Source organism: Drosophila gunungcola, chromosome 3R (assembly GCF_025200985.1).
Source record: "Drosophila gunungcola strain Sukarami chromosome 3R, Dgunungcola_SK_2, whole genome shotgun sequence".
NCBI lineage: Eukaryota > Metazoa > Arthropoda > Insecta > Diptera > Drosophilidae > Drosophila > Drosophila gunungcola.
In genome coordinates, this window is record NC_069139.1 from 7,273,798 (window position 1) to 7,297,407 (window position 23,610).

Below are 23,610 nucleotides of genomic sequence, written 5' to 3' on the forward strand. Positions count from 1 at the left end.
ACTATTGACTTATCTTAATGGCACATGCTTAATTTTCCCCCCTTTTCTAAGCCCCTGCTTCCAAGGCCACGAACAAAACAAAATGGAAGTAGACGCCGTCATAATGCATTGCTTGATGGCCTTGTTGCCGCCACTGCACATGTGCGTATGCGTTATATTCAGGAAAGTTAGTACAAAAGCCTTTTAAATGCAGGTCGTTAGCAGGGGCTCAATCGAATCCAGATGGGTTATATTAATCAGGGCTCATTAACGAAGATCATCCATCAGATTCCCAAATGAAGGAAAAACATTCCCCCAGAAGTCGTAGCCCAGTTTTGAGCGCAAATCACAAGCAACGACCAAACAACACCACACACAACACATAATGCTAATGTGTGTCTGTCGCATAAATATGCGAGCTCAGACAAAAGGCGGAAGCGGACACAATGGGCTCAACTTTAGGGCGAGGAACAGTAGAGTCGTTAAATGCCCACCTTTTATAAACATAAAACAATAGACGTACATTTTGCCCACGGAAACGGTGTGCAAATCTGTGCTGGTAGGGCATGACCCCTTCCCCCCCGAGGCATGTCAAACACATAAAGAAGGCCAACTGGGATCCGTGGGCCCCAATAAGCGACTTCCACGGGCCAACTTGCGGATGCGGTGAGCCGACCACCGACTACCAACCAACCATAATTGAATCTTTTGGTCGCGCACTGGCGCACACACAAGGCCAAATCCAGGCATCCAACCAGGAAGGATAGCGAGCACACACAGAGAAATACCAACATGTCCTTCATGTCGACATCACATAAAAATGTATCGAATATGTATAAAATATAAAACAGTTAAAGATTTTGAGCCTTTTTACTGTTCTGACATTTCTTAGAAATACTTATGTATATTATTGCGGAATAATTTAAAGATGATTTTGACATCTTTAAACATATCAATGGTATATCTAACAACTATGTTTTGCTTTACCATATCAAATCAATCAATATGAAACTTAATAGGTACGTATTTTTTTTAGTGCCACAACGACTAAGAAAATTATATTTAACTCGAAAAATAAGAAGCACTTTGGTTCGACGGTTTTGTGGTCGACAGGTTAATTTTGTACAAGTTTCTTCCAATTCCAAGGGCTTTGCCTTAGCTGCATTTATCTGGCTTTCATTAAAATGCACCCGTGTTCTAGCTGCAAGTTTAAAGTTTAGTTCTTGGCTGGTCTCGGCGGCTTTAGCTAAAACCAATTGTATTAAATTGGATTTTTTGTGTAGAAGCGCAACACAAAGTACGACCAAATAAAGGCCAATATTTAAGCAAATGCTTCTTACTAAAACTTAGTAATCTAACAATTTGTTTAACTTAATATTAAGTATACTACTTCATTCTAATAACATTACTTATAAAATGTCTCGTACTTTTTGAATTTTTATTGCAAAAATGTAACAAAAAATGTCTTTTGATATTTGGTATAAAATACAAAGGATTCTAGGAATACTTTAGACTAAACCGAAAAACACAAAGATGCAGGCTAACTATCAATGCTGTATCCGACCTATGACCTTTAGATAGTGGATCAGGTGTTCACCTATATTGGGTTTAATATAGAAGATACACTGCGATTGCCGCTGGATTCGGTCGTCGACATCCTGTTCTTGTAGCTGGAGCAGATCATTGAGCGAATCGTTGGCTATGCTCTGAAGTCGCGATGCATTTAGGAACTTCATAATGCGCTCATTGGTATAGTTCAGTTGCTAAAAATATATTGTGTTTTAATTAAAAAATAAGTAAACACTAATAAAATACTCACTCCCTCAAGATCATTGCTTCTCTCGGACTTGAGGCTCAAGTAGAGTTTTGAGGGATCTTCGCGATCCGCCACGGCATCCACCTTGGAAACGGGGGAAGCGAAGGCCAGTTCCTCGCTGTCCGATTGTATGATGGCCAATACTGACGAAGTTAGGAATAGCAAAGCTGGACGTAATTGCGTGCCGACCAACAGGGTGATCTCACAAAAGAACAGCATCTGGTCGCGGCTCAACTCCTCGGGCAGATAACTCCAAATGCGATTGGAACTCCCGTGCAGGGCCACGTTTCGCGTAAAGCTGGGCTCCACCTGTTGAGGCATGGCATTGAAACCCACCGTATGGAGGACTCCCTGGCCCGTGAGAGCTAGCATTTCAGCAGCTCCACTGATCGGTTTCGTGAAGGCTCCCACAATGCCCTTGGTCAGCCCGGCGATGACTCCGACCGAACTGCGTGCCTCCAGGGTGTGATGGGCCAATCCTCCAACGGCGCCGAGTAGACTAATGCCCAAGCCAGTCAGACCCTGTGTCAGCCCATCGGCGAATCCCTGGGGTCTGGCCCTACGTCTGGCCTCAGTCAGTTCGATGTGCTCTGCGTCCAGGGTCAGCCTGTCCAGATTCCGGGCCACGGAACCGGCCAATTTGGTCACTGAGTTGACGGTTCCCGCGGTCACGTTACGCAACAGAGAGGCAGATCCTTGGGTCACGCCCACCAGGAAGCCCCAAGGTCCGCGGAAGAGACCCTGCACGGGCATGGAGACAAAGTCCCGAAGACCAGTGCTGAACGAGCGGGCCAGCCCACTGGGGCTTCCCAAAATCTCCAGGGATCCAACGACCCAGCCGGCTCCGAAGATAGCCCCACTGAGATAGTGCAGACCCAGAGATTGTCCGAAGCGGAGAGGAACTGTAAGGATTTGCTGGCGCTCATAGCGGGAGAAGGAGAGGGGAGAGTGATCTAGGGCTATGTAGAGCCTCGAGGAAGTGTGGACGGATAGCAGTAGACTCAGCGGCTCCACCGTAAAACTATTCAGACGCAAGGGTTCCGATATGTACAATGACTGGGCCACAACTTGGTCGGGTAGAAGGGTCGCTCCGACAGGCAGCAGGATTTGATCCTGTTCGACAGGCGGACTATACACACAATGGGACGGTTCACACTCCACCAGTGCTTCAAGCAGCTGATTCAGGTAGGCATCTTCGATGTAGACCCGAAAAGGTGGAATCTGGCAGCGCACATTCTGCAGCTGCATTTCATCTTGGTAGAATACAAATGTGAATAGAGAGACGGGAGTTCGCTGAGCTTGCTGCCGGTACACAGAGTCCAAGTCGTAGACCTGCGGCAGACTACAGTTGCGCTTGTACAGTTTCTCTGCACAGAGCAGCACCGGAAAATCGTACTTTCCACTGGAATACAACTGGTTGTCCACCTGGAGATTTGGCAACTGCAAGCGCAGCTCCCGCTGCTCATCGTCGTCGTCGTAGATTATCACCGTGTCATCGGCGTAGATATTACACACCTCCGTCTTCAGAAAGTCATTTTCTCGGCTATCCGTCTGCAGGCTGAACACAAAACTCTTGATGAAGACTTTGATCCTCGTCTGCCTTTTGGTCTCGCACTGCTCGCTAAAGTGGGCGCAGGCAATCATATCCGGCAAAGGCTCCTTGGGTGTGGTCGTATCTTGTGCCAACTTTTCATCGGATTCCAGAAGTTGCTGCTCCTCCGATGGCATCAAACTTTTCTCTGGCTTTGTCAGGCGAGATCGCAAGTCTTTCACCGAAAACTCCAGCTGCTGAGCTATATAGTAGATGTTCAGACGAATGGCTCGATGCTTATCACACACAACGACCTTCACATCGCCGTGGTTTGGAACATGCAGGAATTTTTGCCAGGACTTGTCAGTGCGAACGGGTTTCGACCAGGCAATTTTGTTCTTCGCACAGGGCTTATCTGAAAACAAAACTTTTAAATATCTTAAATATAAAGTTTGGAGAACTTTTCACCTTTATATACCGCCAAGGATAGATTGCACATTGTAAACTCCACATCCGGAAAGTTGGCGTACATTTGGGGAGGGGTGTAATAGCATTTGCTGTGGGGCAGCACCAACTGGTTCCACTCGAAGTGCCTTCCCACGAACTCGGAATTTGTGCAGGACACATTGCTATTCTCCGATGCACTTGTTTGGGCCACAATAAACTTGACGTTCGTGTTGTTGCTTATGACAATCGCAGGCGCCGTGTCTCGAAATACGTTTAAGTAGTGCACATTGTCCTTCTCAACTAGGGTGATCATCAACGGAATGGATTCGTGTCCGGCTTGCAAGCTGAAACAGCGCCTGGTAAAGGGTATGGACAAGGGAACTGGTATGGAAATCTCCCGACTTCCACCCACGCTAAAGCAAACAAAATACACGAATGCCGTATCACAGTTGTGCTTGGTCTTATGCACATTAAGATCGTAGAAAACGTCCATCGCGGTACCAATGCTGCAAGAACAAAGGAAATTAGATAAAATAGTCTGTAAATCGTTAGAGAAACCTACCAGTTCTTGGTCGAATCCGCTGATAAAAGACTACGGGCTGTTTTGGAAATGGTATAAGCCTCCACTTCTTCCCGTGTCGATGTCTCCTTGTGATCCATGGCCAGAGGTAGGGCATTCAGAGCTACATCCGTAAAATTGGCCAGCACGAATTTGGAGCGCAGTTTAAACAGACGACGTCCATCGGCTTCCTTTCGGTATTCCAGTACCAGACGCAGCACCTCTTCCCTTTCCACAATTACTATGTCCACAAATGAATTGCACCGCAGAGACATTGATCGTCCGGCGTTTTGCACCGTTTTTTGCGAAAAATCTTCCAAAGAAATCGGAGCTGAGGTGATCCAGCCTTGCTCGAAGGTCACATCAATTGTGAAAGCACTGCTGAGTTTGGGCATCATTTCCAAACTGTTTGCTTTGATCTCGAATCGCGCCTGCTCATGGATCGTAAAAATGCTTACGTCCAAGCCGGTTCCGTTGATGAACATGCCCCAGGCGGCTACCTCCAGTCCCAAGGTGCAGGAGAACTCTCTTGTGGCCTTGGTTTGGTATTTTACATCAAAGGAGTTCTGAAAAGCCAACTGCCGGCACACGCGCAGTTCTTCCTCATCATTCAGTGGCCACATGCGCTTCGCAGACTTGCCCAGTTTATGCAGGGCATTTTCAATGGTCCAAACAGTGGGATCATAATGAAAGAACTTGTGCCAGTCCATTGTCCTTAGCATTAGTGTATATTCATCTTTGGAAGAGCCTCGTAAGACAACCCTAGAGAAGCGTATAACATTAAAGTTGGTTCGATGAAGACTGTTTTATGGACTTACGGAAATGTGAAGCCAACTGTGTGTTCTGTGGCATGAGTGGTCGCAGTGTTTAGAGCCCATCTGCCGCCCTTGGCGTCAATAGTGGAGCTCTCTCCGGTTGTGTTTTCATTCGCCTGAATCTCACAGCTGAGCATATTGCATATCTCAAAGATGGGCCAAATGCAGATCAGTATCTTCTGGGGCTGAAAGTCACCATCCGGCTTTTCCATCACAATGTCCTCGCGCAAGATCCGAACCCAAACGCTGATGAATTGCTGCGCAGATTGCGTGGGCACCTTGACCAGCCAAGGCAAGTTGTTATTGGTTTTCAGTGGGATATCACCAGTGCGCCCCCTTCCAAGTCCAGCGCTTAACTTTAGCCTACGAAATTACATTACGTTATTGGGATTTTAAAATAAATTCTTTCAATTATCCAACATACCGCATATTGATGTCTGCATTTCGCTTTACATTCTGGTAGTACGATGATCTTTCTTTAGACAACAGGAGATGTTCCGGCGCATTGTTATCGTCGTAGCTTTTTTCCTCCTCCCGAAACTCTGTGATCATATTGAAAGGTACCATGCTAATCAGTTCTATTTGTCCCTTGACGAGAATATAAATCTGAGTGGCGGAAAGTTTGCCCAGCTTTAGAGTTATACAGAATCCTCCCACGCGCAGGTGATAAACCTTCTGGTCGTCCTCGAACTTCAGGGCTATGTGCACCGAATCACTTGTCTCAATTAGACGGTTCTCAGGATTTGTGATGAAGAATGTAAGTTCTTGCTTGTGATTACAGCTTCGGAAGTGATAGAGCTGCATTTCGCCAGGAGCCACAGAGACTTTCTCAACTGTGCCGGTTTGACCAAAGCTTATGGGTGCCTGTATCCGGTTAACTATAACGCATTTGGGCATTAGGGCGTGTCGCATCTTCCTCTGCTGCAAAACCTCCTGCCAGTGGTGTTTGGAACTCAGCAATGTGTGAATCACATAGGGTCCGCAGTTGAGCCGAAGCTTGTCCACCAGGAAATTGGCATGTACCAAAGAGCGCGGGCAATCGGTCAGTCTTACATAGCTTGTGAATTTCATTGGCTCCACGATATCCAGCATGTTTAGGAAGCCATAGTCCAAGCACTTCACCCGAGTGCGCAGTTCGGTTTGCAAACTAAAATCCTTCCGGGAATAAATGGTCGAGTGCATTTGCAGGTCCTCCACATGCAGCGTAAGAAAAGTTTGGCTGATATTACTGGTCTGCTTGAGGTTGTACTTCTTAAGCTGTTGTGGCAGCTCTCCAGAGCTCTCCGGCTGGTTCAGGAAGTTCAGCTCGATGTCCTGGCAGCAGAGCAACAACTGCAACTTGGGCACTCTTTCCGCTCGGAATACTGTGTCGATGCGCATGCAACCCACTAGAACTTTGGGGTGCAATATGAAATCGTTATTTTCATCCACTTTAAAGTCCGCATGGATGTACTCGATCTAAAAGTTTAAGTTATGCTTAGGGCATTAATTAATTTTTTTGGGAATGGAAAACCCACCGATAGATCTTCATCCTCACTTCCCTCAAAGCAAGCCCCATTCACAGAGATCAGCGATTGCATTATAACCACCCTCCAAATAGTGGCACATATAGGACGATCTGGGGGCGTCAGTTGCTTGGTGGAGGTCTCCGAAAGCAGGAAATCGCAGTAATGTAGGAATGTTTCGTGGGTTTCGCTGAAGTACTCCATGCGACACCTGATATGTATGGGGCTGCTTACCTTTTTCGTTTGAGTAAGCATTAGTAAGTTAAATAAATCTTATGTAAATGCACTTACTGCCATGGGCACTGGATAAATGAGTATGCTGGTCATTTGGCGCGGTTGCGGATATCGCCAGCATATGATGCCATAGTTTTTCTTAATGATCTGCACCTGGTAAGGCATTGGCAGTACGGACTCGGAGTTAAGATAAACAAATTGAAAGGCGCCCGCTCTTGAATATAAAATACACTGATCAGTTAAATGCATAAACTCAATCCCGGCTAGAATCCTCACCTGAGGTCATCCTGGTAGAACTCCGCATTCGACTTCAAGGGGCGTTTTAGCCGCTCTATGGACTCGTTTGATGGAGTGCACTTGATCAGGTCGCAGGGTGAGACCTCTTCGGGGGTGCCCAAAACGGGACGGCGGTGCAGAAACTGCTGCCACTCCTGATCAGCGTATTCGCGTATCCGATTCATTCCATCCCGGGCCTTTTGCAATTGCAGTATGCTAAGAACACCCGCGTCGATGTGCAGGAAATTGAGCTTGAGTGTGGCATTGATCAGCAGCTCATCGCACCACGGCTCACTGACCAAATCGGCCGACAAACGCATCAGCAAAGGATGCAGCAGCATCTTTCCGCCGGACTGCACATACACGGATCCCAGAGTTGATCTAATGACGGCCTTCTGAGGACGAGTGCTGAACTTGATGCGAGTGCTGAGATCGAGGCAAACGAAACTGCATTTGAAGGTCCGCTCCTCATCGTAGAACTTTATAGTTATGCGATCACAGGATAAGTGCAACCGATCCGCATTGTAGCAGTTCGACTTCATCTGGTGAAGTTGAGATCCTTCGGGTACAGGGCGCTGGCTGCGCACGGCAAAGCAGGGAGTCTCGTGGAGAACGGAGTACACACGGATGACATCGCTGGCCAATTGCTTGATGCTAGCCTCACACATTCTCAGCAGAATGGGTTTACGTAGTTCCACATCGACTTCCTTTTGCTTGAGACGATCATATTGGGTCTTGATCGTGAGCAACGGAGGAGGAATTCCAGAGCTGCCAAGTTGACCGGGAAGTGTGTCAAAAACGGACTCGTTAAATTGTTCCAAATCCTCTTTTCCTTCCGAATCTGCAGTGGCTACGCCTATGTTAACATTAAAAATCGAGGCTTGGGTTACCGAAGCCTTTAGATTTTGGGTAGACATAAAGCTGGGCTGGGATATAGTCACCAAAAACAGTGGTTTCATGACCGGTCTTTCCAGCTCCTCTAGGGCCAACACATCGTAAATCCTTAGCACGAATGTTCCGGCCACAAACGATACACTTTGAGGATAACTCAAGCCACTCGATTGGCGATTTCCTTTCACCCGGCTGCCCAAGTGAATTCCGGAATCGCTTTGGCACGATCCGTAAAATATATCACTGCTGGCTCCTGCATCCATAAAACTCGAATTTAGGTTCGGGTAACTTTGCTTGACATTTAGCTGCTTTTTAGAGGGTTTCTTTCCGGTTTTGAGTGGTTTCGTATCCCGTAAAAAATACACCGAGTTATCTGCGCTGTTAAATGTGGACACCTCGCCAAGTATTTTGTGTGATCTCGATTTGTGCATCTCTGCATTTTTTACACAGACCTGATCGATTATACAATTAAGCCGCTGTAAACGCACTATAATGCAGCTGATCAAGCTGATTTGGTGTGTGTTCAGAGAAGCCACAAAATCGGTTGCGCAATTATACTCCACACTTTGTCCACAGACTAGAAATCTATCGTAGCTTATAGCCGGTGCATAAATCATTATGAAGTCAAAGTCTTTGAATATCTCCATGTGATCCAGTTCGGTGGATTGACTTTGGTTGTTCCACTCGAACGCGGGGTTGTCATGTTTGCTGGCCAAACTCTTTTCAATGCGGTACTTTTGTGTTTGCTTCCAGTTTCCGGTAGATAATGATAGCTTTCTTACACTCAGCTCATACTGACGATCTTCTACCAGGGCTCCCGGGGTATTAAGCATGTTCAGTTCTGCGGCTTTTTGGTAGATATCTGGGCGCACGAGCTGCCGAACTAGCGGATTTTCCAGACTAGGAGTTAGTTGGATACTCTCAATCTGTAAAAAGATATATGTTAGTTTGGTAAACTGCATATAAATGCTAGATAACTAACCCTTAATAGTAACACACTGCAACTCTTCCTGTTTGTGGACAAAGGCAGGTACACATAGATGCCCTTGCTGTTTAAATGCACCATTGGCAGGTCTTGAACCGTTGTAACCTGACTGGCAACAGGCGAACAGGCCGTGTTTGCTGGCTGCTTTGAATCAGAACTTCCCATAATTTCAAGGACCTCACAAATCGGAACCATAAACGCGGTTATTTGGTCCAAGTCCAGCACCATTTCGATCGGCTGCACCTCAATCAGGACCTCAGAGATGGTGTGCTGCTTGTTATGCGGGTTTCTCGCCCCAATTTTCGCATAGAGATCCTGAAGGCTCACTGTGGTAATCACCACACTGATCAATGGCAAGTTCGTGCTGTCGCCCAGCATTTTGATGTGAAAGTCTTCTATCTTTTCCCATTCATGTTTTTTCTCATAGTAGTTAAGCCCAAAGTTTTCGATTTTGGTGGTAATCTTGTTAAAATCATTTTGTTTATCAATATTCAGGAGTAGGTCTTCCAGAATCAAAACGATTTTACTATGCTGGGAATCGTTGGAGTTTTCCATTTCAAAACATATTCTGGGAATAGTCCATTGGCAGAAGAATAGAATCGTACTATTGGGAGCTAAGGGAATTGAATATATTGTAAAAGATATTTAATACTTCTGTGTGTTTTTTCTTACCACTTTTTACTTGAGGTGCTTCAAAGTTGGGATCCAGCTCCAAGAACTCTTTTATCGCCGGATAGGTTTGTGCACTGCCAGTGTAAACCTCTAGTCTGGGAGCTGTTTTTGCTACCTGCCACTTAGATGGAGGTTCGTCAGGGCAAAGCGAGCTCTTCATCTTGGAAATAATCATGCAGTGTTCATGCAACAATTTCACCTTGAGAAATTGTAATTTAAATAATTTGTTAATCCAAATATTCGGAAAGAGTCCTTACCCGCTGGGTAAATATATTGATGTCCGACATATCTACATGCACATTTATGGAGTAGGTGTTTTGTTCGGCCTTTTTCTCCTGGTCGGATTTTCCCTCGATTTTTCTTGTCTCGCTTTTTTCGGATGTCTTGTGAGACAGGGCTAAAGTTATTGTAGTCCTTACTGGTGCCACAATCACCTCGGTGACATTTGCTCTGCGGTAGCACACATTGAATTCGCTTAGGTCGAAGACCCAGTTAAATAACTCTGCTTTGCTGGTCACCGAAACTACAGATCTAATGTTTCCTCGCTGAATGGCCTCGCTGTTGCCTGATTTTACTTTTACGTGTGGCAGCCGAATAGAGGTATACTCCACATCCGTCTCGGCAGGCGTTTTTCTCATCATTACTTCACACACATCAATCTTGGCCTGGGCGATTTCAACCAGCACCACCACGTTGGTTAGTCGCTTCACCAGATCCATAGAATCGAAGTTACTTGGCTGCGGTTTACTGATGACGGGTATACTAACAGGCTCTGCCTGGGTGTGCCTCTCATCCCTTTCCGAACTCAGATGCACAGTCTCCTCGGGAACAGAGATCTTTCGACTTGCGTTCCTACTGATTCGACGCGGTTGAAGGTCATTCAAAGCCATTGCTGAGGCAGACACTGTGGAATAATTCGATACTGATTGTGTTACAGGTGGTTCCGACTGCAAAAAAGACTCTAAATCCGTTTCTATTTCTGCAAATAATAATAAATAAGTGTAATTCGGTAATATGACTAGGCTGACATACTACAAACCCTTCTCTTTTGCTTTTTGCTTGCCACTGTGATCCGAAAAGTTGAGAAACTGCAGTAAGTAGATGTCCGTAGTGATTCGGAATGGGTCCAGCCAAAGGCACAGCACTGTACCGGGCATCTTTTCCTGCTTTGTATTGGCCTCCTCCAGAGGAAGCTGTAGCTGCACCTCTAGCCACTTGTTGTTTGCATTCTTGGAAGTTGATAGAATCACATTCCGAGCATTCATCTTGGTGTGGACGGCATCGGTTTGGATACCTTGAAGAGAGCCCACGGCAGCCAAATGCGTGTGATACTTGTGGTAACTCAAGCTTAGTTTGGTGCCCAAGCTTTGAAGCTTGATGACATCCGAATGGGCGTTGGCATGGGCCACAATGTGGGCCAGATCGCAGAGCTCTGAGCTGTTAAAGCTCGTGATTAAGGGGATTAAGCGCTTGGCCAGTATAAGCTCCCGCTTTGAGAACTCTAAAGTTATGATCTCTGATTTGATTTCTGCCGTCTCTAGGGCAGCTTCATTTTTGCGCCAGAGATGAGGTGCAAGCAGGCGGTTCCAGTTCACCTGCATGCGTGGAATGCTTAAAAGCTTGGCCCTGTCACCATCCGAAGTGGTATTCAGGATCATCAGCGTTAAGTTTTTCACATTAAAGTTATAGCAATTATAGCAGGCATTGACCACCTCCCGGGGTTTCTCCTCAAGATGGCTAATCAGTTGAACCAGGCGAAGCGGGTTCACTGGGCCACACATTGTGCCCTCGACTAGGGAAATCTTCAGCTGAAGATATGGCAACAGGGATTGCTTCACCGTGGTCGTCAGTTGGTGGTGGTTCATCGCAGAAGCCGCCTCCTGCTGCTGACGGGGATACATCTGCAGGACTAAGTTACGGAGTTCGATTTTGTAGTTGCAGGTGGGCACCAGCCCCATCAGATACTCCAAATCCGGTATGGTCATATCGGCATTCTTGTTCTCCTGCTCGGGGACACTGCCTGATCCGGCCTCATCCTTCACCGATTCTGAATGATATCCCGGGTAATCGTAAGGACGGATTAAATCGCTAATTACATTTTTAACCTGCACAAAGGACTGCGAAAAGTGGAAGGTGATTCCGGCGGACAGTAAGCGATACTGAATCCGAAGTCCTAGGTCTCTGAGCTGGCCATCCGCCGCGGGATGGTTGCTTGTCTTCGGCACCCGGTACTCGATTATGTCGAACGCCAGCACAGGGCTGCGGAACAGCATGTACTCATCCGTGTTCCTGGCCACGTAGTCCTCGTAGTTGTAGCTGCACCAGGAGCGATCGGCGAACATGTAGTTCTCGTCGAACAGACTCTTGTCGATGAATGAGCGCTCATCTAAAAACTGTGCAAATTCGGTTAAGTACTAAGCGCCGGTAAATCCAAGTTATACTTACTTCCTGGGTATGGATCAAGTTACGGTCAACGGGATCTTCGCTTCGGTAAACGCCCAACGGTTCCATGCAAATGCTGGAGAGGCCCGCCTTGACATTGGCCCAGTCGCACTCCTTTAACTGAGTACGTTCGTAGTAGAGTCCGCCCAAACTGATCCGCAGGATTGGCGTATACCGTATTCGCTTGATGCCGCCCATGCTCTGATCGGTGAAGTACTCCGAGTTCTTAAGTTGGAAATTCAGCTCCTCGGCGTAGATGCCCATATCGAAGGCGTGACCAGTAGGAGCGTCGCAGGAGGAGGAAGGCGCCTCGTTGTCGAAACTGGGCAGCAGGTTCCAGGCCCACCAAAACATGCTCTGACCAGAGGGCTCCGCACTCTGCTCTCCGTCGTTTCCCTCGGCCACTGCCTCCTGGTCTTCCGGATTCTGAGGATCCTCCTCCAGTTCGGTTGGCTTCAGTTCGAGCAGCATTTTGATTAATCTCATCACCATGGGGAATTGCAGAGATGACACATTGATGTCCAGTGCCTTGGTAAAGACCCCAATGCGTGTGGTGCTCGTGGTGCTTACCGTATTGGCGTTGTATTTGCGGAGCACTCGGCACTCCAGGGTGCAACGATAGAGCACCGGCTCCTGGCACACCTCAATCCGGCCGGCGGTATTCCGCTTGTCCAGGCAGATGGTCAGATCGGAGACCTGCAGCAGCTTGCGCATGACTACGGACACCGGATGGATGTCCACCATGGTGGGCTTCCAGTCCTCGCCAGCGGAACTGAAGTTCAGGGTCTGCACATTCATGGAAACCACGATGTCGTCCTCCACGTACTTCAAGATGATGTTGTGGCACTGCAGGCTGATGTTGTTTATGATCTTGTTGACCACACTGGAGGAGCTGCCCGCTGCGGAACTCTTAGGCTGCTGATCCGGCTGCTCCACCGACTCCCGCTTGGATTTCCGGCGCTGCTCCCGCTGGAAGGAGGCCCGGCGCTGCTTGCTCTCGCTGTCCGGCAACTTGGCCACGAACTCAATGGTGTTTATGACGATCTTCACCGGCTCGGACATGAGCTTTGTCCAGGGCACCTGGATGCTTAGCTCGTGGATGTGCCCAGAGACCAGCTCCACCGGCAGATTGAGTTCCTCCTCGAGCACCTCCAGGCGCAGGTCCAGATTCTGGAAGCTGACCTCGCCCTCCCACAGCGACACCTGGGCATCCTCATCGCGAAAGTTCTTTACGTACTTGGCCACGTAGCTCAGAAGAATTGGAGTGATGTAGGACTCCAGTTTGAACATGGTGTGGCGATCCGCAGGCTCTGGCCTCGATTCCCGTGCTCTGCTGTCTGCTGTCTCAAATGGAACTCTTCATTTACTGCGTCGCCGGCGTTTTACTTGAATTTACATGCTGTGGATTTTGTTACGATTGTAGGCCGAATATTTTTAACAAATCAAATATCGCCATAAAATTTTTGATTGTTTACGTTTCAGCCCCGGCACGCAGTGTTGGAAGGCGAGCGGCAATGACAGTGTGCAAAGGTGCTGGAAAATTTAAATCGCAACGTGTACTTGGGCCTTCAGGTAACCAAAAACAGATGTTTATTTTGTTGACGTCTAACGTGCAGCAGATTCTTAGCAATTTCATCAAAATGCCGCAAATTACGGAAAATGGACAGGCTTTTGGTGAGCTAAATATATAGAAAAACCTTTGGAATATGCTCATTATCAAATTTCGCACTCAGATGTGGTCAAATACTTTCTGCAGCTATTGGAGGAGGATAGGGACATGTCCTCAGGCATTGCGGCCATCAGGACACTGCTCATGATCCTGGAAAAGAAACAGTGTATGTGGGCTGGGAATTCCGATTGTGTAGTTTGTATTTAACCTACCCTCTGCGTCCCCCAGTTGGCACCATTCATATTCTGCACACAACCATGAGAGAAGCGGTGGCCGCCATGCGGAATACGGATCTGTCCATTGCAGCCATTGTTTCCGCCGGAGAGCTCTTCTGCCGGTTCATCACCCTCAGTCTGGACGACAAGGACATGGAGGAGTGCCGCCAGATTATGTTGAATCGCGGCAAAATCTTTCTCACCAAGTTGCTCAACTCGCGGCAGGTTGGCATAAAAAACAAAGATCTGGATAATTTACTAACTCTTCTTTTTTAAATCGACTTAAGGTTATTGCCCAGCAGGCCCAGAGGTTCATCACGGATGGCTGCCGCATATTGACACACTCCAGATCTCGAGTGGTCCTCAAGGCTTTAATAACAGCCTCCCAGAACAAAAAATCCTTTCACGTCTACGTGACGCAGGGAGGCACAGGAAACTCTGGGTATATTTTGGTTATTTTTCTTAGAAAATTTCAATTATAAATATTACATATTTCTAGAGAAGAGATGGTTAAGGACCTAAATGCCGCTGGTATAGACTGCACTCTGATCCTGGACTCCGCCACTGGCTATGTTATGGAGTCAGTGGACTTTGTGATGGTGGGCGCTGAAGCTGTGGTGGAAAGTGGCGGCATTATCAACCGAATTGGCACCTACACTATGGGCTTGTGCGCCCGTGAGATGAAGAAACCTTTCTACGTCCTGGCTGAGAGCTTCAAGTTCAGTCGCCTATATCCACTTAATCAGCGGGATTTACCAAATGAATATAAGGTAGGTTACCACACACATTTAACTTAATACAAGTTAATGGCTTCTATTTCCTTGCAGTACTCCCGCAAACACCTGAACGACGTGAGCAAAGTGCACCCACTGGTCGACTATACGCCTCCTGCCTACATAACGCTGCTCTTCACCGATCTGGGAAGATTAACGCCATCCGCAGTGAGCGACGAATTAATCAAACTCTACATGTAATTGGACAATAAAGAAATTGCACTTAACTACGAATGTTTAATTATGACTGAATGAAATGGATAAATAGGGCTTCGATATTACTGAGAATATGTACATAAAATAAAGCTAGTTACTCCCGCTTACGTCTAAAATTTATAGATTGTGGCTTAGAACTGGATCTCCCGCGAATAATTTGCGTCGACTTCGTCTTCTGACCCCCAAGGATCGTAAATGTCCAGGCTGTAGTGGGACGTTTCGCTGTTGTTGCCATCATCGTTGGTGTACTCGCTGTTGTACTCCTCATCCGTGTAGCTATCACTGCCGCTCTCGTCGTCAGTTCCGTGATCGTGCCCACCGAACTGATCGTCAAGGCCATCCTCTGCATCATCCAGATCACTGGCGTTCTGTAAAAAAATAATGTTTTATTTAATTAACAAAATCTCTATTAATAATCAGGACACACCAACTTTGGCTAACGATTTAATAAGACATTTAATTTGAAAATGAATTCTACCAACAGACACAACACAAATTGTTAGGAATTTTGTAGACATAAGGCAGAAACAGGTTTTAAAGTTCAAATTTCATGGATGACAGCAGCACTCACAAACTGCCCGGACTGAATGTTGATCTCGATCTGCAGGCGGATGTCCATAACGAGAAACACAGTGGTGACCAGGACGGGAATGGTGAGGCGACTTTTCCAGGCGAGATCCGTGAGGAACATGAAGACTTTGCCGAACGTGGAGTCCATTGTGATTTGGTTAGTGTTCAGCCGGGGGCTGATCCTCCTCTTCCTCCGCCGACTGCTGCAGTGCGTCGTGGTTTACTATGCACACAGTTTCACCAACGTTCACGGCCTGAACGGGCAGCAGGTGCCGGTGGAGTCGCCCACTCTCGATTGGGGCGTCAAGCTCGAGGAACTGTTCGAATATGGAAATGGGCACTCCCTCGGAGGAGAGTAATCCCCGCATGCAATCCTCCCGCTTGTCGCGCAGGTTGTCCAGCAGTTTGTTTCCCTTTTGCACGCGGGCCAGCTTCCGTTCTGAAATGGACGTAATTTAATAGGTGATTTTAGTTCCCTAGTCTTAGTCCCACCTAGTAACTTCAGATAGTCGCTGGAATCCGGCAGCGGCTCATGTCCTTCGTTAATTTTTGTGTCCTTTTCGGCGTTGCCCTCTTTTCCTGTGGGCGGTGGCGTGAAGTTATCCTCAAAACTATCGCTGTTCTCCGCGGAATCCGTGCTCCCTTGCTCAATTGTTGCGTTATTCAAGTGCCAAGGATCGGCATTGCCAAGTGACATGTTTTACAATCTAAATAAACGTACATTAATTCCAAAAACTGCTACGGAAAATAACCTTTCTCAGTGTGCCCACGTTGGTTGGCTTTGAAAATACCATAGCGCATCGCTTAATGTCAGAGTGAGATATCCGCGCCATATCCGCAATGATTTAACTTTCAAGGGTCGTTTAGTATAGAAATATAAATTTAGCATACAATATATATTTTTTTAAATAGTTAGCGATATCCGGACAGATCCTTAAAAGTTAAATTTATTTCGCAGGTCCTTTGGAATAATAATGCATTTTTCGACGCATAATTACCGTTTTATTTAGAATTATTTATGGTTTAAAATTTAAATGCATAAAAAGGTGCACTAAGAAATCCGCACTAAAAAATAATTCTGAGAGTGGACCATACATTTTTCCAATTTCCTCCTCAAGTTTATAAATATCCGCATCCGCATTTTCACATCCGCTGCGGAACTATAACTGAGCCTTCAAACACTGCGGCATAATTTTCCTTCCGTGGAACGGTCACACTGTCTACAATCAACGTCACCATGGATGTTTCGGCTCTTTCGGGACCCAATTTTAGTCCTGCGGAGTGGATAAACGCCAACTACAAGAAGTTTGTGGAGGAGAATGGACGGGATGACAGCGACGCCGCCTCGGCCTTCATCCGGAGCTACGTGGCCAAGCTGCAGCTGTACATATTCAATGTACGTGGGCTGGTCATCTTTTACCAGCGGTGTTTTCTATACAATTATCCTCAACTTCCAGGTAAACAATGCTGTGGAGGAGTCCAGCCGGCAAGTGGTGGCCAGCATGCCAAGGATCGCCAAGGAATCGGCTGCGCTGCAAGGAGAGGTGCGCGGATTGCAGGAGAAGATGAGTGCCATGCGTTTGGAGGTGGCAGCGGTGCAAAGTGAAACCGGCGAATGCATGGCCACCTTGGAGCGGTTGAACACCAAAAGCCAGAAGCTTCAGGTGGCCAAGGAGTCGCTGCAGGAGTCCGATGGCTGGGGAAACCTCCTGGCCGAACTGGAGGATGGATTCGAGCGCAATGATCTTAAGGTGTGAAGTACCAAAACATACAAACAGAATCCTTAAGTTCATAATTACTTTCCAGGGAGTTTGCGACAAGTTGATCGCCCTTCAAAAATCTCTGCACGCCCAGGAACAACTGCCAGGACATGCAGAGCGACAGACCCAAGTGGAGGACTTCAAGAATCGCCTGGAGGCTCTGGCCTCGCCCAGTGTGGTCCAGTGCTTTGCCGAGGGCAACTCCGAGCAAGCCCTGTACTATGTCCAGATCTTCACCAGCATTCAGCGGCTGCCGCAATTGCAGCAATATTACCGAGCTGTCCAGAAGAACTTCTGGCAGCAGCAGTGGAAGCAAACTTTGGAGTTGCAGGGCACGGAGTCCCAGCCGCAACAGCAGCAGTTTCTTACTCTTTACTACGATCAGCTGCTGGAGCACTGCCAACGCCAGGTCAAGTGGTGCTCCAATCTCTTCAAGGAGGACTCTTCGCAGCCATTTTTGGTGATTGCCGAACTTCTGCCGGCCCTGCAACCCACCCGGGATGCCCATATCCTGCAGCTTTTAAAGACTTCCAATGAACGATTGGAGATGCTGGCCTTGTTCGCCCAGGTTAATCACAGTTTCGTGCTGCATTTGAACTCTTTGCTGGAGCAGTCCCACATTACCTTGTCCGAGGAGTTGCATCGTGTCCTGGGCGAGGCAATTTTCGAGTATTTCCACAAGTTTATTCAACAATATCCGCGATTAGAGGAGACCCAACTATCCACGCAGGTGAGGCAACGTTTATCTTGTTGTTAAAATTGTTTATTAATTATATTCCCCAATAGGTTGATCGTCTGACTTCCAACCAGGCTACTCCCAGCGATGGTGTCCGTCATCTGGAGGAGAGTACCCGAAAACTTTACGAGTGGTTGAAAGAGGCCTGCGAACGTTGTGCCTCTATAACCAGTGATCTAGCTCTGTGCAAACTTATTACTCTACTGAACGGCATCTTCAAGCGGCAGCTGGAGAATTTCGGACGCATCCAGCGACAGATTGGACTCAGTCTGGGATCCAGCAGCTATGCGGCTCAGAGTGAAAACTGGTCTCTGTTGCAGTACACCATGTCGCAGTTACAATGCCTGGCCGACTTTCAAGTTCAGCTGCACCAATTCGAACAGGATTTGCACACACGCATGGTAACCTTGTCCAACAAGCTGACTAAGCCATCCAACCGTGGGCCCATAACCATATTTCAGACCTGCGATCATGCAGCGCGCACCCAGCTGTTGAAAAGCATAGCTGACTATCAGCAAAAGAAGTCGGAAGCCACCGATAGCCTTGGTATCTTTCCGCAGATTTATACCACGTTAAAGGGTCACTTCGCCGATACACATGACATAACTCTCAATATATTACTGCAGCCCATTGAAACGCACTTGGCACACATTCGTCCGCCTGTGCAGGATCACGCCGCATCGGGTATTGATATGCCCTCGTTCAGCTTTGCTCCGCAGGAGAGCATCACACAGATTGGTCAGTACCTGCTCACCTTGCCCCAGCACCTGGAACCTTTGCTGCTGTCGCCTTCCACTTTACTGAAGCAGGCCCTGGAGGTGTGCAACATTAAGTATACGCAAGCCATTCCCTGTGCCGACGTCCTCTTGTCTCTCGTGGTGGAGCAGTGCTGCGTTTTGTACCAGGCGCAGATTCTACAAATTAAGTCGCTACCCGCCGCTTCGGCCACTCAGCTTGGTGTAGATATTGAGTACCTCTCCAACGTTCTCGAGGAGCTCGGCTTGTCCATCAACCTGCAGCTGTCTCAAATCCTCACGCTACTGAAGGCTGCTCCAGATCAGTACCTGACCCTCAGCAGTGGATGCGAGCCGCGTCTGGTAACGGCCATTCGGCAAATGCGCAATATTATATCTACACAGTAGATGTTTAACAGATCTTATTAATTTTCAAGCTAATATATTAAAAAAGTATTTATATAAACCAACTTCAAAGTGCTTCTTGTTTACAAAACTAACAATATTGATTAAATTTCCTAATACTGTATAGTAATTTAGTTTCCTAGAGGTACAAATGCAGTCGAAAGAGTACGATTTACTACATTAAATGTATACTTTTTCGCTTAATGTGCAGGGTGTAACAAAAGGGAAGTCAAATGTTTAAACAAGTGTCCAGAAGTAAAGGCCAGTAGTTCGGTTCAGTTTAATTAGTTTCTCAAATGTCGATCCCACTTTACTCAAAACGCAACACAGTCTAACTTTATTTCAAAATGTATTTGTTTTATTTCGCTATTAGACGAGCGCATTATAAATGGTATACGGCAAACACGACATCAAGAATCCGTATTGTTGCTACCGGAATTTTTACATTCGGCGTAATAATTTTTACCTGTATTCAGTGCAGTGCATTATTTAGGCAGTCTCAGGAAAATAAAGCGATAAAAGATATATTCATAAAAGATGAAGATCCGGATGAGGGAAATCCTGCCAAGATGCGACTTAAGATCAAGGAGATGATGCTGCACGCGTGGCGAAATTACGCCCTCGTCGTGTGGGGCACCAACGAATTCCGTCCGATTTCGCGTAGGGTCCATGCGGGCAGTGATTTCGGAACGTATAAGCTCGGTGCTTCTATAGTGGAAAGCTTGGACACGCTGCATGTAATGGGTCTGGTGAAAGAAGTAAAGCGTTCACGGGATTGGATCGAAAAGTCATTCAGTTTGGATCGTGTCGACGAAGCGTTGTCCGTTTTTGAACTAACGTCCAGACTGCTGGCACCCATGCTAACACTCTACTCCCTCACTGGTGATCTCCTTTACAAGGACAAGGCTATCCATATTGCCGATAAGATCGTTCCTGCCTTCGACACTGCCACTGGAATTCCCAGAAGACTCGTTGTTCCAAAGCAGGGCAGCACCCTCACAAGGTATCTCGATGACGTGTCTCGTGTTTCGGAATTCGGAGCTCTTCACTTGGAGTTCTTCTACCTCAGCGAAATCACTGGCTCTTCAGTTTACAAGGATCGAGTGGAGGGAATTCGGCAGAGGTTGGCCACTGTTAATAAACCCAATGGCCTCTATCCCAATGCCTTTTGCACAAAATATGGAAAATGGGAAAACCACAACTGCTCAATGAACCGATTTTATGATTGCCTGCTAAAGTCATACATGCAATCGGGTAAAGCTGATCTTCAGAGTTCAGATTTATTCAAAGATGCTCTGCTGGCTGTAGTGCAAAATTTGGTTGTCATAAGTCCCAAAGACATAACTTATGTATCGGATATGAGTAATAGTATTTTGACCCATCGGATGAAACAGTCAGATTGTTTTGCTGGTGCCCTATTCGTCCTAGGAGCAGCAGCAACACTAATGAAGCACTGGGAAAAGTATGCCCAGATTGGAGTTGGCATAGTGGATACGTGCCACGACAGGTTTTGGGAATCATCTACCCGTTTGGGTCCGGAAGTCTTTGCCTTCACGGAAGAAGCCCAGAAGAATATAGAGCCCCTTCAAAGGAACTTCTATATGCTACGGCCGGAAGTGGTCGAGAGCTACTTGGTTCTCTGGCGACTAACCCATGATCCCAAGTATCGCATTTGGGGCCGAGAGATTGTGATGGCTATAGAGCAATACTGCCGTACACCGAATGGATTTACTGGTATTATGGATGTTAATAACCGATCGGCAGAACCGGATGATGTGCAAAGGACCTTCTTCTTGGGCGCTACCCTTAAATATTTATTTCTGCTATTCTCCGATGATGATGTTATTCCGCTGGAAGAGTGGGTTTTCAACAGTGCTGGACATTTCCTTCCCATTAAAGGTGCAAATTCGAAGTATCGTCAATATAACTTAACAAATTAAATAATTGACTTCAAATACATCATATCATAATTATAATTATTTTGTCTAAATAATACAAAATTATGTATTATTTTTAAAATAAATTCTGAAATAGTAAATTTGAAATATTGTTTTTTAGAATAATATAAAACAATTTCTGTTTTCAATTTCTAGTTACAACTTTGATTTAAATGCATACTGCATAACTGAACGATTTAAAAATGATTAATATTGATATTATATATATTAATATGATACCATAAGTATATGGCCATTAAACTACCATTACCGGCTGATGACATTATCTACTTCAGAATTATGTGATGAAGTAAAACCTGAAATATTAAATTTGAAATCATTTTTTTTAGTAAAATATAACAAGGGTAGTACCGGGATATGATTTTCTGTTCTCAACATATGTATATTTATAACTTTTGATTTAAATGCAGACATGTATAAAAAAGTTTATTTCTAATTAGATGGGAACACACACACATTGAGCACACCTAAAAGCACATACATAAGTAATGAATTTCGTAAACTGGTCCGCCAAACCATCCCAGAAGTCCGGGTCTGCAGCTTAGAGCTGGCTGTTGGCCAGGTGGTTGTCGATGACCACCTGGATGATCCGCATGCAGTGGCGCTGCCTGGCCGCCGTATTGTCGATTAGCTGCTCGGTGAACTGGCTGGCCGCTATGTTCGTGTTGGGCGGTATGTCCTGGGTGCAGGATATGTACTTGTTGAAGATCTCCGTGTTCAGCGAGGTGGCCAGGTACCGTTCGCTCTCGTCCTGCTGCTGAAGCTTGTCGAGCACCTGGGCGGACTTCAGCAGCTGTCCCTTGGCCTTCTGATATGTTTGCAGCTCCTGCAGGCTGGCATACTCCGCGCTGTTCAGCCTCACGGATCTGTCGTCCTCCGCATCCTTAACTACGCCCTTTGTCATCTGGCGTATGTGGTACTTGCGCTCGGTTACGAAATTGCCCAGCAAGTATCCTGCCAAATTGGGACGCACAAGTGGGACTCGTTAGTGAATGTCCTGTGATTTGCTGCATGCTTGAGGATGCTCACCCGTTATCAGCATGAAGAAGGCAATCGTTAGGACCAAGGAAGCACAAGTGCGCTTTGAGACGTATTCACGGAACTCGCGGGAGCTGTTGGCCCGCACTGCCGTCTCGTAGCTAAGTACCTGGTGCATCCTGCCGATCCTTTTGGCGATTATTGCTTGTGGTCACGCTACTTCGCCTAGTCACTTCTAGACAATTGGATATCTCTACTAATGCTGGTCTGGAACGTTTTCATTTTGTCCTATTGGTGGTAAGGTGGGGCTGAAATTATGCCATTGCTGTTAGTAACCGACAGTAAAAATTTAAAGGAATATCCAAAATCAAATTTTATGCTGTTACCTAAAACTATCAGACACAAGAGTCTTTTTAAACTTATTTATTTGATTAAAACCTTATTAAAATTGTATGGAAAAAAAGAATTTAATATACTATTAAATCATAAACAGAAAGTAAATATTGTTTTTTTTACACTCCACTTATGCAAGAAAATTAATAATGTGTGATTTTTGTAATACCCTTCAAACAGTCAGTATACAATTTGTAAATCTGTATTATATTGTTCTTAAGTGTTTTCTTATGGGTAAAAAATACATAAATTATAGTATGATTCTATTAACAATTAAAAAAAAATTATCTACAGACTTTTGTAGCTCTATTTTGTAAAAAATTAATGCTTCCGCAATAAAGCCACCAAGTCATTGCTCCCAAAGAATAAAATTCGCATGATGATGTCGATGATTTGCCAAGAGCGTGACTTAATCGCCCCACCTTAAAGGTAATCAAGCACCCAGTTGTTATGGGCATCGAGCACGTAAGGCCAACAAAATACTTTAAAACGCTTTTGCGAACATTCACTCACTCACTTAGTTGTCTAGAGGTAAAATGTATCCGCTTTTGTACTTCCAGGATATTGTGCACATGCACTAAATTAATTACTGCCTTCACTTTTTGTTTTGCACTGTCAGTAGGAAACAATTTGTATGAGCGAATGTTTTATCCAAATAGCCCGCGCTTACTTATAATTATATTATTGGTTGTCCGTGTGTTCGTGGCGTCCTTTCGCGTTATCCTTGCGAAGGGGTCCTAGTGGTTAAACGCCGAGTCGGGAACTGACTCATGCTTCGTTTGGGGGCCGCCTTTAATAGCTCTCCGAACTGTGGTGAGTTTCCTGCCCCGAGATGTTGCACATTTGTGGATGTTCGACGGTCAAGTAGAAGCACGGAGAATGCAAACATAAACATTCCCAATGGATTTATAATGAGCGGACAGGTCCACGTCCACCCACTCCGCTTGTGGCTTTCCTCAGAACTTATATTGGATTTCACACAATCGCCCCACCTTAAAGGCAACTGCTTCGGAACTTAACCGAAAGTGGACTTCCCCTTTTAATTGCCATA

The 23,610-nt window shown here is 46.2% G+C and overlaps 7 protein-coding genes across 15 annotated transcripts; 3 read left to right on the forward strand and 4 right to left on the reverse strand.

Moving 5' to 3' along the window:
* Window positions 1-1,400: 1,400 nt before the first annotated feature.
* LOC128252410 (intermembrane lipid transfer protein VPS13B) lies at window positions 1,401-13,644 on the reverse strand. Of its 3 annotated transcripts, XM_052980095.1 has the most exons (14): window positions 12,156-13,636; window positions 10,750-12,103; window positions 9,968-10,689; window positions 9,711-9,909; window positions 9,036-9,652; window positions 7,163-8,979; window positions 6,944-7,100; window positions 6,665-6,886; window positions 5,572-6,605; window positions 5,151-5,510; window positions 4,336-5,094; window positions 3,795-4,279; window positions 1,799-3,741; window positions 1,401-1,742 (listed from the first exon to the last, which is right to left on the reverse strand). In XM_052980095.1, exons 1-14 carry the CDS (start codon window positions 13,440-13,442, stop codon window positions 1,527-1,529), a joined length of 11,172 nt encoding a protein of 3,723 aa, XP_052836055.1. In that variant the 5' UTR covers window positions 13,443-13,636; the 3' UTR covers window positions 1,401-1,526. The 3 variants fall into 3 exon arrangements, with proteins under 3 accessions (XP_052836055.1, XP_052836056.1, XP_052836057.1); XM_052980096.1 differs by lacking the exons at window positions 1,401-1,742; window positions 1,799-3,741; window positions 3,795-4,279; ... (6 more) ...; window positions 9,036-9,652; window positions 9,711-9,909 and having other exon boundaries at window positions 10,559-10,689; window positions 10,743-12,103; window positions 12,156-13,644; XM_052980097.1 differs by lacking the exons at window positions 1,401-1,742; window positions 1,799-3,741; window positions 3,795-4,279; ... (7 more) ...; window positions 9,711-9,909; window positions 9,968-10,689 and having other exon boundaries at window positions 11,628-11,757; window positions 11,816-12,103; window positions 12,156-13,643.
* Window positions 13,645-13,678: 34 nt separating this feature from the next.
* Window positions 13,679-15,036, forward strand: LOC128252412 (translation initiation factor eIF-2B subunit alpha). The gene is made up of 6 exons (XM_052980099.1): window positions 13,679-13,826; window positions 13,886-13,987; window positions 14,050-14,261; window positions 14,324-14,478; window positions 14,536-14,806; window positions 14,864-15,036. The coding sequence occupies exons 1-6, from the start codon at window positions 13,739-13,741 to the stop codon at window positions 15,008-15,010; spliced, it is 975 nt and encodes a 324-aa protein (XP_052836059.1). The 5' UTR covers window positions 13,679-13,738; the 3' UTR covers window positions 15,011-15,036.
* LOC128252414 (protein PFC0760c) lies at window positions 15,027-15,743 on the reverse strand. Of its 2 annotated transcripts, none has more exons than XM_052980102.1 (2): window positions 15,597-15,743; window positions 15,027-15,393 (listed from the first exon to the last, which is right to left on the reverse strand). In XM_052980102.1, the coding sequence occupies exons 1-2, from the start codon at window positions 15,741-15,743 to the stop codon at window positions 15,157-15,159; spliced, it is 384 nt and encodes a 127-aa protein (XP_052836062.1). In that variant the 3' UTR covers window positions 15,027-15,156. The 2 variants fall into 2 exon arrangements, with proteins under 2 accessions (XP_052836062.1, XP_052836063.1); XM_052980103.1 differs by lacking the exon at window positions 15,597-15,743 and adding an exon at window positions 15,457-15,596.
* Window positions 15,744-15,753: 10 nt separating this feature from the next.
* On the reverse strand, window positions 15,754-16,377 carry LOC128252413 (uncharacterized). Its single transcript, XM_052980101.1, has 2 exons — window positions 16,088-16,377; window positions 15,754-16,034 (listed from the first exon to the last, which is right to left on the reverse strand). Exons 1-2 carry the CDS (start codon window positions 16,290-16,292, stop codon window positions 15,754-15,756), a joined length of 486 nt encoding a protein of 161 aa, XP_052836061.1. The 5' UTR covers window positions 16,293-16,377.
* Window positions 16,378-16,665: 288 nt separating this feature from the next.
* LOC128252411 (conserved oligomeric Golgi complex subunit 7) lies at window positions 16,666-19,295 on the forward strand. The gene is made up of 4 exons (XM_052980098.1): window positions 16,666-16,991; window positions 17,053-17,346; window positions 17,402-18,085; window positions 18,142-19,295. The coding sequence occupies exons 1-4, from the start codon at window positions 16,833-16,835 to the stop codon at window positions 19,231-19,233; spliced, it is 2,229 nt and encodes a 742-aa protein (XP_052836058.1). The 5' UTR covers window positions 16,666-16,832; the 3' UTR covers window positions 19,234-19,295.
* Window positions 19,296-19,490: 195 nt separating this feature from the next.
* Window positions 19,491-21,181, forward strand: LOC128261785 (mannosyl-oligosaccharide alpha-1,2-mannosidase IA). The gene has a single exon (XM_052995651.1). It carries the CDS (start codon window positions 19,578-19,580, stop codon window positions 21,168-21,170), a length of 1,593 nt encoding a protein of 530 aa, XP_052851611.1. The 5' UTR covers window positions 19,491-19,577; the 3' UTR covers window positions 21,171-21,181.
* Window positions 21,182-21,575: 394 nt separating this feature from the next.
* Window positions 21,576-23,314, reverse strand: LOC128259942 (uncharacterized). 6 transcript variants are annotated; one of them, XM_052992603.1, is made up of 4 exons: window positions 23,230-23,313; window positions 23,077-23,171; window positions 22,218-22,454; window positions 21,576-22,142 (listed from the first exon to the last, which is right to left on the reverse strand). In XM_052992603.1, exons 3-4 carry the CDS (start codon window positions 22,342-22,344, stop codon window positions 21,730-21,732), a joined length of 540 nt encoding a protein of 179 aa, XP_052848563.1. In that variant the 5' UTR covers window positions 22,345-22,454; window positions 23,077-23,171; window positions 23,230-23,313; the 3' UTR covers window positions 21,576-21,729. The 6 variants fall into 6 exon arrangements, with proteins under 6 accessions (XP_052848563.1, XP_052848546.1, XP_052848571.1 ...); XM_052992586.1 differs by having other exon boundaries at window positions 22,218-22,474; XM_052992611.1 differs by having other exon boundaries at window positions 23,073-23,171.
* Between the last annotated feature and the right edge of the window lie 296 nt (window positions 23,315-23,610).